The sequence below is a fragment of the Limulus polyphemus genome, unplaced genomic scaffold (genome assembly GCF_000517525.1).
Source record: "Limulus polyphemus unplaced genomic scaffold, Limulus_polyphemus-2.1.2 Scaffold22, whole genome shotgun sequence".
Classification (NCBI taxonomy): domain Eukaryota; kingdom Metazoa; phylum Arthropoda; class Merostomata; order Xiphosura; family Limulidae; genus Limulus; species Limulus polyphemus.
This window is the reverse complement of record NW_013665632.1, coordinates 1,432,477-1,445,327: the sequence shown is the minus strand read 5'-3', so window position 1 is coordinate 1,445,327 and position 12,851 is coordinate 1,432,477. Positions and strand designations below refer to the sequence as shown.

Below are 12,851 nucleotides of genomic sequence, written 5' to 3'. Positions count from 1 at the left end.
TAGTAGCCCAAGAGTTGGCGGTGGGTGGTGATGACTAGCTGCCTTCCCTCTAGTCTTACACTGCTAAATTAGGGACGGCTAGCGCAGATAGCCCTCGTGTAGCTTTGCGCGAAATTCCAAAACAAACAAAATTATGATTTTTAGTGTTTTCCTATGTAAATTCAGTCTCTTGAGATTTAAGCAGCTGTTGCTTCGTCAAAATTTATTTCTTATTACTCATTATTTAAATTCCTTTAAAACTGGAATACCCTAGAAACAAACGAAGTAACTAACAAGTGCAATCCAAAGTTAATAGCCCTTTTGTTATTAAGGGGTTTGTAACGTCATCTCCAAAGTAGCCAGTAACGTGTACTGTAGGCATATAGTATGGCTAGGGATTTAATACTAGAAAGTAACAATTAGATTTTACGATGATTTAGAATGAATTTTAAGTTAATAATTTTTTAATGGAATCCTTTCTTTAAACTGGGAATAAAATAATTCAACAAGTAACAAATATAAATTCATTACAAAGTCGTTCGATTCTAACAGACTAACTTTTTATTTAATTTGTAACGTTTCCTCAAAATCTATAACAAACTAAGCCTGCTATAACATATTTATTATTTAATTTGTCTAACGTCTCCTCAGTAACAAGTTAATTCCACCGTAACCACAGCTGTCTAGAATAGAATTGTTTGTTTGAAGTTAAGCACAAAGCTACACAATGGGCTATCTGTGCTCTGCCCACCACAGGTATCGAAACCCGGTTTCTAGCGTTGTAAGTCCGCAGACATACCGCTGTGCTACTGGGGGGTAGAATAGAATTAAAAGATCTATTTCCTTTCTTAAGCAAGAATACTTATACAAACACATAACATAGTTACCTTAAACATATATTACAAAAATATCTCAAATTAACATCTACGAAATCGGCCTAGCGTTGTCCGTTAGTTAGGGCGCTCAATTCGCAGTCTGCTGGACGCGGGATCAAAACTCGGCACTGAACATTTTGCCCTCACAGTCGTGGGAGCGTTATAAAGTGATGGCCAATCCCATTTTTTATTGGTAAAAGAGTAGCTCAATGGTTGGCGATGGATGCTACTGTTCTGTTAACCTCCCCCCTGGTTAGCAGTTAAAATGGTTGGCGATGGATGCTACTGTTCTGTTAACCTCCCCTCTGGTTAGCAGTTAAAAATGATATGGACGGTGGCAAATAATCTTAGTAGCTTTGCCATAAAAGAGAAACCTACAAAAAACACTACACCAGATGCTATTCCTCCACAAACCCAAACTATCTCGGACATAAACCCTATGTTCATTAACTTAACATCTGACATGTGTAACACAATTATATCATACACAATATCTACATGCAACAAAGCTACTTCAGAGATGCCACCTATACACAAAAAATTACCTCAGACACAAAATATCTATTGTTCGGTTTGACAAACCATTGAATGCCAATATTGCCGTAGAAACTAAACTCCATTCACTTATACAAAATATAAATTATATGTGTGACATTGTTACTTATATAAAAAACGTACGTCTTCCTTATAATATATATGTTACATACATGTTCCGCATGAAATTCTGTGAAAAGGCCTTTTTTTAGGCTATAACATTTTGCTCGAGCTAAAAAATACTACATTAATTGAAGGTGTACGCGATTTTGTTTGTTTGTTTCCCCGAGAATTCGTCTCACAGTTTTGGAAATTGCATAATATAATTTGCATGCGGACTCGAAGAGGTCTGAGGGTGTCCTTATTTATTATGGACCAAGGAGAGCTAAGACATTTCTGGCTTGATGGGGGAGTAAAAGAAGGTTTCAGGGTCGTTGAACTCTATTCTGATATCATATTTGAAATATCTGACCCCCCCCCCCCCTCGGGATCCTGAGGATTTCATATTTGACAATGTATATATAACCCCCATTTACGAATATATATCCTAATGGAGCTTGTGTTTGAGTATGGACTCCCCTCTTAGAGTAGCTATAGGAGTAATTGTGGATAATGGGGGAGCATAGTCGGTACAGCTGGCTCTCTGTGACTCAAAAAGAAGCATTTGAACCCCACAGAGGAGCGCGGGTGTTTTATTCTATTCAATGTAATTTGTGCAAAGAACATTATCAACAATTATACAGGGAAACTTAAAGAAACTGTAAACGTATTAGGCTGTTACTGCACAAAGAATGCCAACTTTTACAGTATAGTTGTCATATTCTCTTTATATTGCGAACATTGAACCTTAATACTATATAATTTCAAGATACAGCTTACTATACAGAAAGGAGCAAGTGGAATATTTGAACAGGTGCTATAGATTTGTTCTATCTACATTGTCTTGCAAAAGTATTCACACCCCCCACCCCCCTGCAAAGTTTCCACATTTTAGTGCCGTGTAAGCTTACAATAATGAAATTTTAAATTGAGACAACGCTAGAAACTGGGTTTCGATAATCGTTGTGGGCAGAGCACAGATAGCTCATTGTGTAGCTTTGTGGTTAATTACAAACAACCAAACAAACATATAGTGATACGACATACCAACCATGAAGACCATGGAGCTTTCCAAATAAGTCAGGGATAAAAGGGCAGAGAAGCACAGATCAGGAGAAGGTTACAAATAAATTTCAAAGTCACTGATTACCCCTTTGAGTACGGTGAAATCCATCATTAAGAAGTGCAATGTGCTTTTATACCAACCAGTTACTACCCAGATCAGGCCACCCTTCCAAACTAAGTAGCCGGACAAGCAGGAAACTGATTAGGGATGCTGCTGTGAAGCCAACAGTGATTTTGAAATATTTGCAAAGTTCCATGTCTGAAATGGGAGTCAGAATTCATACATCGACAATATCCCGGCCTGTATGGGCGAGTGGCAAGAAAGAAGCCATTACTGAAAAACAACCATCTTAAATCTCATATCGACTTTGCTACAAAGCATGTAAATGATACTGTAGACATGTAGCAGAAGGTTTTGTGGTCAGACGAGACAAAATTTGAATTTTGGTCTAAATTGAAAGCACTACGTCTGGCGCAAGCCAAACACAGCACATCACCCAGTCAACACTATTCCAACTGTCAAACATCGTAGTGGCATCATCGTGTTATGGGAATGCTTCTCATCAGCAGGGACTGGGAAGCTTGACAGGATTGAGGGGAAGATGGATGGTGCAAAGTACAGGTAAATCCTAGATGAAAGCCTGTTTGAGTCGGCCAACAATCTAAAATTGGGTCAAAAATTCGTATTGCAGCAGGACAATGACTCGAAGTACAAGGCCAAAACCACACTGGAGTGGTTTCAAAAGAAGAGAATGGCCCAGTCAAAGTCCTGACTTGAATTCAATAGGAAATTTATGGCGAGACTTGAAGATTAGTCCATCAGAGATCTCCCACGAACTTGTCAGAATTGGAGAAATGTTACCAGGAACAATGGGCAAAAATTTCACCTATCCAAAAAGAATCACAACAGTAATTGCTGCCAAAGGTACTTCCACCAAGTACTGACTTTTTGGGCCGAATACTTATGCAATCAGCAAATTTCAATTTATATATTTTCTTTGCAGGTTTTGCTGACATTCAGCTTCCTTCACACGTAACAGTGTTAAATTTGATCATTAGAGTTTTGAATAAAAACAAGTTCATTATATAGATTGTTTACATTATTTGTATTTCATCAAAATGTGACATTATTGGTAGGGGATGAAATTTTTTGCAAGGCACTGTATGTAACACTTGTAGCGTTGCACATGTTGTTTTTTCAACGTTCTATTTAACGTCCTTTTCAACCAAATTAAACTAAATAATTTCCACAGAGTAAATACAAGTTTATTAAAGAATGATTATATTGTGATACGATTAGTTTTGATACATGCCCTTCCACTTCTTAGTTCCATGCTCTTAAAACTATCATTTATCACTTTGTAAACAGCTTAAACTAAGACACAAAGCCTGTAGGGTCACTCATTGCAGAATATTTTATTGGTATTTTAACTGAACTGTGTTAGGTTCCTGTCATGTTACAATTTTTTATTACACGTAGTTGTATTAAACTCCCTCCCTTTTTCGAAATACAGTTCTCATTTTGGCATTATTACTTAGCCGTTTTTTATTTACTAACTTGGGTGTAAGTTTGACGGAAACGCAGTTGGTACGGTTGTCTTTAGGATTTTTCACGCTACACAACAATGTCTAGAAAAGACTTCACAAGCGAATACACTATCAAAATTTTAAAGATTTTCCTTCTTTTTCCACAATTCAACCATTTCACCAAACGTCTCGAATACGGAGGGGCCCATATATCAATGAAAGCGTTTCCGATGACTTCCCCTCTGCGCCTGGCAATTTGTCAAATGGTGTCTTTCGACACGTGGAAGTTTTTTTTTGTTGTTGTTATTTTATCAGTTTTGAGTTGCAAGAATGAGCTCAAATCGAGACATTTTATGATGGAAAGATGAGATCTACATAGAAATTTATATATCAAGTATACGTGATCAAAATTGTTATCATATTTAAATAAAAGTTCTCAAACTCTCTTGGAATGACGTGTAGTTTGGGTAATTGATAGAAAACCTAACTTTTATTCAAAAAATCAGTTTTATTGAACTGTAAATCTCATGCAACAACGTGAACGTTAAACTAAGTCACTTATCTTAAAGTTTAAAATAACGATAATAATTGAACTGAACAAAAGCAGTTGAACTGTTAATTTTATTTTAAGTTATTTTTCTCCTTACATCTTTTAGGTGGAGGAAGAAACGGATTAACAGAAAACACATATTGTGTACACTGCACAAAACAATTAAAGAATAACCGGAATTTATAGTATTAAAGTAAAGACAAAGCAAAATTGCTGTTATAAACTAACGTCAGTCACCATCCTCGATCCAGTTTTATGCATATCAGGCATCTGATGATCAGTAATGTGATCTGAATTTCAAATAACTGGTCATCTAGCTTAGGCTATATCAAAATATTTTGTTTCAGTTGTTATCTTAAAGTAAATCATAGAGTTTAAAGTACTCTGAGCTGTCCAAGAAACACGGTTAAACCTCTGAGAATACATTTGGATTTCATATATCTATATGAAGAGCCATGGTAGGCTGTTGCGAATTGGTTTGAAAGTGATTCCACATCATAAACGGATACGTGGACAGGTTTAACATCATGCAAAACATAAACTGTCGATTCTGATTTGTAGGGCTCGTATCCTGAGACAAAATCATATGCCTGTAGCCAAAACTGGATGTCGTGTCAACGTAGAGATTGTTAGAAATAGGTTTCACAAGGTTGATGTGTATGCCAGATGCCCAATGACGTGCATTCTGCTCACAAAAAGGTACAAAATAAGTTGCCTGAAATGGTGCTAAAAACCAGTGGACCAACGATAGAGCAATAATATTAGCCGCGGCATAGCGGTTCATAGAATAGTTCCGAGTTTTTTTTTTTCCAAGTACAAACTTTGAGCTCATAGCTCCGTCATCCCTTGGCCGATTTGAGATCTAATTACAGTTTTGGATTCAAGAAGGTCAAACGCTTTCGATTGATGTTTTTGACCACGTCCAAGGTCTCGTAGATTAATTTACTCTAATCCTGTTTAAAAGAAGTTCAATTTGAGGGTAGGTTGGTAGGATCCTGATGAGTAATAAAATCGAATCTGGTATATGCGTGCCCCACGCTAGGTATTACTGGTGCACAAAAATATAGCAAATATCAATTTACTCCAATCCTGTTTAAAAGAATTTCAACTACCGTGGCTATTGAGGATTCCTTCATGTTTTTATAGATGATCCACGTTTCACCTTGCAACCAGATCAGGCATATCCTCGTCTAGAAAATAATCTGGAACTACATCCAAACCCCATTTTTTCATGCATGATGACTGACGTCTGATGTAAGCAAGAATAAGTACAATTGTACATACAGCTTTCTACAACTTGTAGAGTAATTTAATTAACGTCATACATTATATGAAGTACATCACCCCTTGTGCTGATGCAGTTGGCCTCTTGGTTGATAATGCCACTGATACACACGTTCCTTAAAGAAAAGTGGATTGACCAAATACGGTTGCTTACAAGATCGTCCAACCTAGAATTCTTTTGAGCATGTATGGGACACTCTTGAGAGATGCGTCTCACCTCGTTATTTCTTCCAGATACTTATCATGCCTTAAAAAAAGCCCTTACAGAGGATAGGTTCAGTACATATAGAGACCTTTTAAGATGCCCTTGCTTAATGCGGTGACTATACTCCATATAGAAATATAATTTAACTGTAAAGATGTAGAACTAAAGCTCCGTCCACCAATTGTTCGTTTACAATTTAGGCTAAATAACCAGTCATTTGCATTTCAGATCATATCACGAATCATCTGATGCCTGATTTTCATAAAAATAAACTAAAGTGGTTAATTGACATGATTTTATTGCAGAGGTTTTGTCTTTCTCAAACTATGATAAATTGTAAATATTCCCTATTTGTGCTTTGATTGTATATTTTAATATTATGTTTGTATATATGTGTACAGCATACCAATAAGTAAATAGACACCCACTCTAGAAAGATGCATTTATTAAATTAAAAACAAAACAAACGTGAAACAAATATTACCATTAGTATTTAGTGGGTTTTATCTTTTCAGTAGTTAAGGCAAAAAATACGGTTAAACATTGTATTTACAAGATCTTAAATATGTGTCCGTTGAATTGCACTCCTCTTTCTGCAAAGAACTTGCGTGTCTCTAGAAGTTAGTTGTTTTCACAGGGAACAATCAAGGATGTACCACACATGCTTGGTAGGTTTAAACCTTATGGTTATCTAACCACGGAAGGGTGACAATGCCACGACCTTCAAGCCATCGTTAATCGACTTGGATTGAATAAGCAGGAACCTCATCTCGCATGAAGACACTACCTTTCTATTAAGCTGGTCATTGGCACTGATAGGTCGAAGGCTACGTTCGAGAATGTGATGTATCAGGTACCACCAGCTCTGATCATCCAGCTACTCAAATGGCACTCCATAACATAAATACTGGGACCCTCAGACAGTTCAACAAACCCTGCTGAGAAAGTCGCAAGACCCGGTAAGCCCAATGACCGAGAATGGTACAAATCTGTACTTCTCAGAAAAAATAGTGTCTTAAAGATAGGAGGGTTTGATAGCATCTGAGATGCTTACTGTTGTCAATATGCAGTATTGCCTGGAGTGAGGAACGTCCTCTGTCTACTCTGCTATTATAGCCTATGCTATGAAGATATCTTCTGATGATATTGAGGCACACTTGCACCTATCCTGCAACAGTAGCAGTCACTTGACTTGTGGTATCTTCCATTCTTCTCCTCGCAGCAAGAAGTAACCATTTTGTTGGTTTTTGAGGAGGGTGCCCTGTCGTTTATGAACTTTTATTTGACAGTGTGGCTGGATCTTCAATGTCACTTTATTCACTGCGGACATTGGTATTGTAGGTAACAGGCGATTTTTTCTTGACTTTGAACGTCCTCCCATTGTCTAATTGTGCAATCCTGTGAAAATTTGGTTACTTTCCATAATCCTTTCATTCCTGGTATGGATGTGGTTTATTTGTATATGACACTCACGGAGATGATCGATTTGTATTCTCGGTGGTGCCTGTTTACTTATTGGTAGGCTATTTATAGAAGCCTGCACTGTTGCTATTTGCATACGTACTGTTGTAGTCATGTATACTTGCTGGTACGCTAAAAGCCCTCGTCACTACTTAAGTCAAGGATTGTTTACACTGATCAAGTGGCTGCATGTTTTCTCTTTGTACGCACAATTTTGAATGTTGAAAATGTTGCTAAGCCTTATTAACTTCTTAGATAGAGTACATATGAAAGTTATGAAAATTCCAGTTCCTGGACCGTACAGTATGAACAAAAAAACTTTGTGGATAACACGAAGACATGACTAGACACAGGCAGTAGTCACATGCAACAATTTCTTACAACAACAACAATACCATGGCAGTTGTTTCGATTTAAAACTTTAACCTTACGTTTCTTATTAGCGCCCCCAGCCCTTATATTCAAGAACCCAAGAATGTCTTTAATCCCCTTGAAGCTTATAACTATTACAAATCGAGGAATGTTCAAACCATAAGGTATCAAACAATATAACACCCCAACCATGTATATTTCATGAAGTCCAAAGTTGTCACTGAAAACTCTTGGGCTCTGGTTATGTTTTCATAAGAAGCAGGAATGTGTTGTTGCAACACGCTGAAAAGGCATGGCAGGGTAAGTATACAATGAAATCATGTCGTACCTGAAAATATTTTGCTTTAAGCAATAAAACCTAAATTTTCGTTATTTCTTAGTATAAAATGTAAAGCCAAAAATGCAACAAAAACAAATCCAATACATACAATGTTTTAATAGCAATAACTTGCCATAATAAGGCTTTATGTGTTTACAAGTGTGTCAAGTAAATATTTTTGGGCTCATTGAATACCACTGTCATTATATAAACTTTATCAAAACAAATCTAAAATAAAGGAATAAAGAAAATACATATTTGATTCATTACACAGTCTTTCATGCTATGCTGGTATCCATTGATTTTGCTCAAATCCATACCTCTCTATTTGCATGGACTCTACATGGAGCCTGTAAACAATTACAATATATATATTTTGCTGCTTGTTGGTACATCCAACTATGTCACAGCTTTGGCATGCTTGTCTCTCGCTGCAGTAAGGTAAATAAATTATGAAGAGCAAAATATTGACCCACTTTGACCACAGTTATCATATTATGAGTACAAGTCACTTGACCTCGCGCAACACAAGAGTTAATGCTTTGCCTACCACACTGGATGTGAAGGTGCAGATCCCATCCACATATATTGTTAGACTCTTTCACCAGCTCTCATATGATTTTTTTATTTTATTTTGCTCAAAGTTAACTTGAAGTATGTAGTAAGTAAATTCGAACTTGTTAATAGTATGAAATTATTTTCTCATATGTGATTTTATTAATAAGCAATTTTTTACAATGGTTCGAAACGCACTAAAATCTGTGAACTCGCAAATTTATCAGTACATTTACCCGTATTTAAAGGAAAGGAAACAGGGAATTTACTAGTATAAAAGTGATCAACATCAATCTTACTCTTTTATTTGTGTCGTTTTATTGGAATAGCTTAAGGATCTTTCTGATATTTTATGTTGATATAGTTATTTTTGTTATAAATTTGAGCTTACCAATTCGGAATATATTAACCTTAACATCATATACACTTTCATAATGGCTAATCTCTTGACTAAAACAATTGTTATGGTGTGAATGTCTTTTGCAAGCTGGCGAAGCATAATTATAAGTATACTTTCATAAGATATTAGTATTAGACCTATTATATTTCTAAGCACTACATTCTTTAATTAATCCAACCACGTTATACTTGTCATATCCATTGCCGATGACGCGTTTCGCTCAATCCCTAGCTCTTCAAGCTGGCTGGAATACAATAAACACAGTAGTGGTCGGAACACTACTTATATAACTCATCTGTTACGGCATGAACGCCTTTTACAAGCTATCGAAGCATGATACTAACTATGCTTGCCGTAAGACATTAGTATTATGCCTATTATATCTTTAAACACTATATTTTTATCTTGTCTCTCAGTAATTTTCAAGAATTAGAGGAGTGTATAATAATAGTAAATGTCAATAGATATGGCGAATCTAGTGTGGTTGGGATATTATTTTTATAAACTCTTCTAATTCCTGAAACTACCTAAAGGACTAGGTAAATAATTGAGTGTTTAAAATTATGATACATAATGACAAATATCTCAACTGTTTGAGAAGATCTACTTATATTTTTTAATTAGAAAGTTTGTTTGTTTGAAGTTAAGCACAAAGTTACACAATTGGCTATTTGTGCTCTGCCCACACGGGTATCGAAACCCGGTTTCTAGTGTTGTAAGTCCGCAGAAATACCGCTGTGCTACTGGGGGTAGAAAGACATTATTCATGCATAGAAAGAATATATCGAGGATTACGAAACAAACTAGAAAGACATGATTCATGCATAGAAAAAAAACATCAAGGGTTAAAAAAAAACTAGAAAGACATGATTCATGCATAGAAAAAAAACATCAAGGGTTAAAAAACAAACTAGAAAGACATGATTCATGCATAGAAAAGAAATATCAAGGGTTAAGAAACAAGTTAGAAAGACATGATTTATGCAAAGAAAATACATCAAGGGTTAAGAAACAAGTTAGAAGGACATGATTCATGCATAGAAAATAAATATCAAGGGTTAAGAAACAAACTAGAAAGACATGATTCATGCATAGAAAAAACATCAAGGGTTAAGAAACAAGCTAGAAAGACATGATTAATGCATAAAAAACCATCAAGGGTTAAGAAACAACCATTTCACTTCGCTATGTAAAATTCATCTTTGATCTTTCAGGTAAATGGTTTTACAAAACACGTAATATGTTTCAAACGTGTAAAAATTTTAATCCTTTCATTTGAAAATCGTTTGCCTTGTTGATAAATAAAAGTAGTTCGTTTTATTTTCTTTCTGTGTTTATAGACAGCGATATAAAATACTTTTATTAACTTAAAATATTAAGCCTAGAATTTATATATTTTTGTAAAGTTTAATTTGTCTTGACAAAATTACTGTGTGCAGCTATTTTGCTTGTTTGTTTTGCGATATATTTTGATTGTGAATTTCAAAAGTTCCATTCATGGTCAGAACCATTTCAAGGTAACAAGCCAATATTTAAGGTATGATAGCATATTGGTTTTATGTTGTGCTAGGACTGATTACCTCAAGTTATAAATTATATATTTTGATCGCTTTGTGTGTTTCTTTCAGCGTCAAGCTACACAATACGCTATCTACTCTCTGTCCACCGCGGGAAAATCGAGCCCAAGATTTTAGCGTTGTAAGGCGTACACGTACTTCTGACCCAGTCGATGGGAGGGCGTTTTTTTATCGCAAAAGTATATTTGCAACAGTCAAAATGAACTTTTGCGTTATTTTTGTTGCTGACTTCCACATTTTCCAAGAGATATTGTAAAATGTTATATTCTTTTACGCTCATTGTTCAATTTTATAGCTAGTCAACAGAAATCACGGAAGCCTTAATCTCATCATGATAAAGATTACAATTATTCTAAGTTCAAATCCTTGACAGAACTATCACAATTCATGAGAAATGACTGAATTTTTTCTCACAAGTAACGAATGGCTGAAACAAGTTTTATTCTTTCATAGAACATGTGAAAAACTTGCACTTACACATCGGTACATTTCAGTTATTTAAGTTCGTGTGCTTACATCATTACACATTACATTACTTACGCATCATTACATTTCAGTTATTTAAGTTCTTGAGCTCTCATAAGTTAATTTATATAAAAAGAGTAGCTTACATCACCAGAAATCGCAGCAGAGGTACTTATTCATTTCTTAAACGTATAATGCTCATTTGCTTACTTCATTTACATTTTAATCTTTTCTAAGTTAATGTTCTTCTCTCTCTTTCTCTCAAAGCAATAAAATCGTGAAATATACGTTTTTGATACTTTATTTACACTTTTCAAGTTTGTAGGAAAACATGTTGTTGTAATTATTAACTGTCTTTTAGATGATTAATTACCTTACTGCAATTAAAATAGCATTTCGTACACTAAAAGGTTATGATTTAAAACGGTATTACAAAGTTGAATATTTGAAGTGGATTTGGAGATCAAAAGTTTATTTACGATCAGAGAACCCCTTTGTTTTGTTAAACATAACTATCAATCTTAAGTCATAAACATATATAATTTAATATGGAAATAGTTATAATGATTATCTCACTTTATATCAGTACTATAACTTATAAAACGTTTCTCGGATTGTTTTCCAGTAACAAATTTCCATTATCGGGATTAAATTTTTAGGAAATCAATTATTATGTTTGTAATTCAGATTCCCAAATATTATACTTTAACAACCTAAATGCAAAACGACATCGTTCGTTTTAAAGACAAGTTACATTTAACGCAAGAATAATATGAAATTTAATGCAAAACTGTTGAATTTATAATGTATGCATATATATATATGCCAAAATCAAGAATTATAAAATATATAACGTTACGTAATTGTAGTGCACTAAATACGTGTGATACACGTGGTTTAAACCAGTGGTTCTGAACGTGGGCCATATGGCCCCCCAGAGAGCCACGTCATGTTTCTAAGGGGCCACATGTGAATGATGGAAAATTAGGGGGCCACAGTAAATTCTGAGTGGGCCACCAAAACTTCTCTGCCCTAATAGTATATTTAAAATTGAATCAAAGGTTCTCTTCTCCCCGTATCCTCCACAGCTCAGAAGTTAAGTTACCAGACGCGACTAGTACTAGTTGTCTGGTATCTGTTAATGTTTTAGACTGATTCTCAAGAGCAGCAGAGCGATATAACATTCCAAGCGAGATTCAAACGTGACAAACATTATTTCTGGATAAGTAGTGAAATAGGTAATAAGTTTGCACAGCTCTGGGAGAAGGCAAAGCTGTATTTTATCGCTTTTCCCACATCTTATCTGGTTAAATCTGGTTTTAGTCGGGTGACTTATTTGCTATCAAAATACATAACCGCCTTGATGTTGTGAAGAGAGGTGATCTTCGCTTATCACTGACCACACTGCAACCGGACATTCTAAAACTTTCAAGTGTTCTTCAAGCCCAAGGATCACACTGGATAAAATGTCAATGGTTAACAGAATATTTTTTACTTGTATAAGTAAACAATATGTTATAAACAAACCATTTAGAAACAATAAAATATTGTAAAAATTATATTATAATATTATAAATATATTAT

The 12,851-nt window shown here is 35.1% G+C and overlaps 1 protein-coding gene across 8 annotated transcripts in view; it reads left to right on the top strand.

The window, feature by feature from the left end:
* LOC106458381 (unconventional myosin-Ia-like) overlaps positions 1–12,851 on the top strand; it is a 306,550-nt gene that overhangs the window by 138,186 nt on the left and 155,513 nt on the right. For 6 of the 8 annotated variants that reach the window (XM_022384835.1, XM_022384831.1, XM_022384809.1 and 3 more), the window contains exon 1: positions 8,174–8,251. The exons of the other annotated variants lie outside the window; for them this stretch is intronic. In XM_022384835.1, coding sequence (XP_022240543.1) covers positions 8,216–8,251 — 36 coding nt within the window. In that variant the 5' untranslated portion in view covers positions 8,174–8,215. Of the gene's footprint in view, positions 1–8,173; positions 8,252–12,851 lie in introns of those variants that run through there. 8 annotated transcript variants of the gene reach the window in all.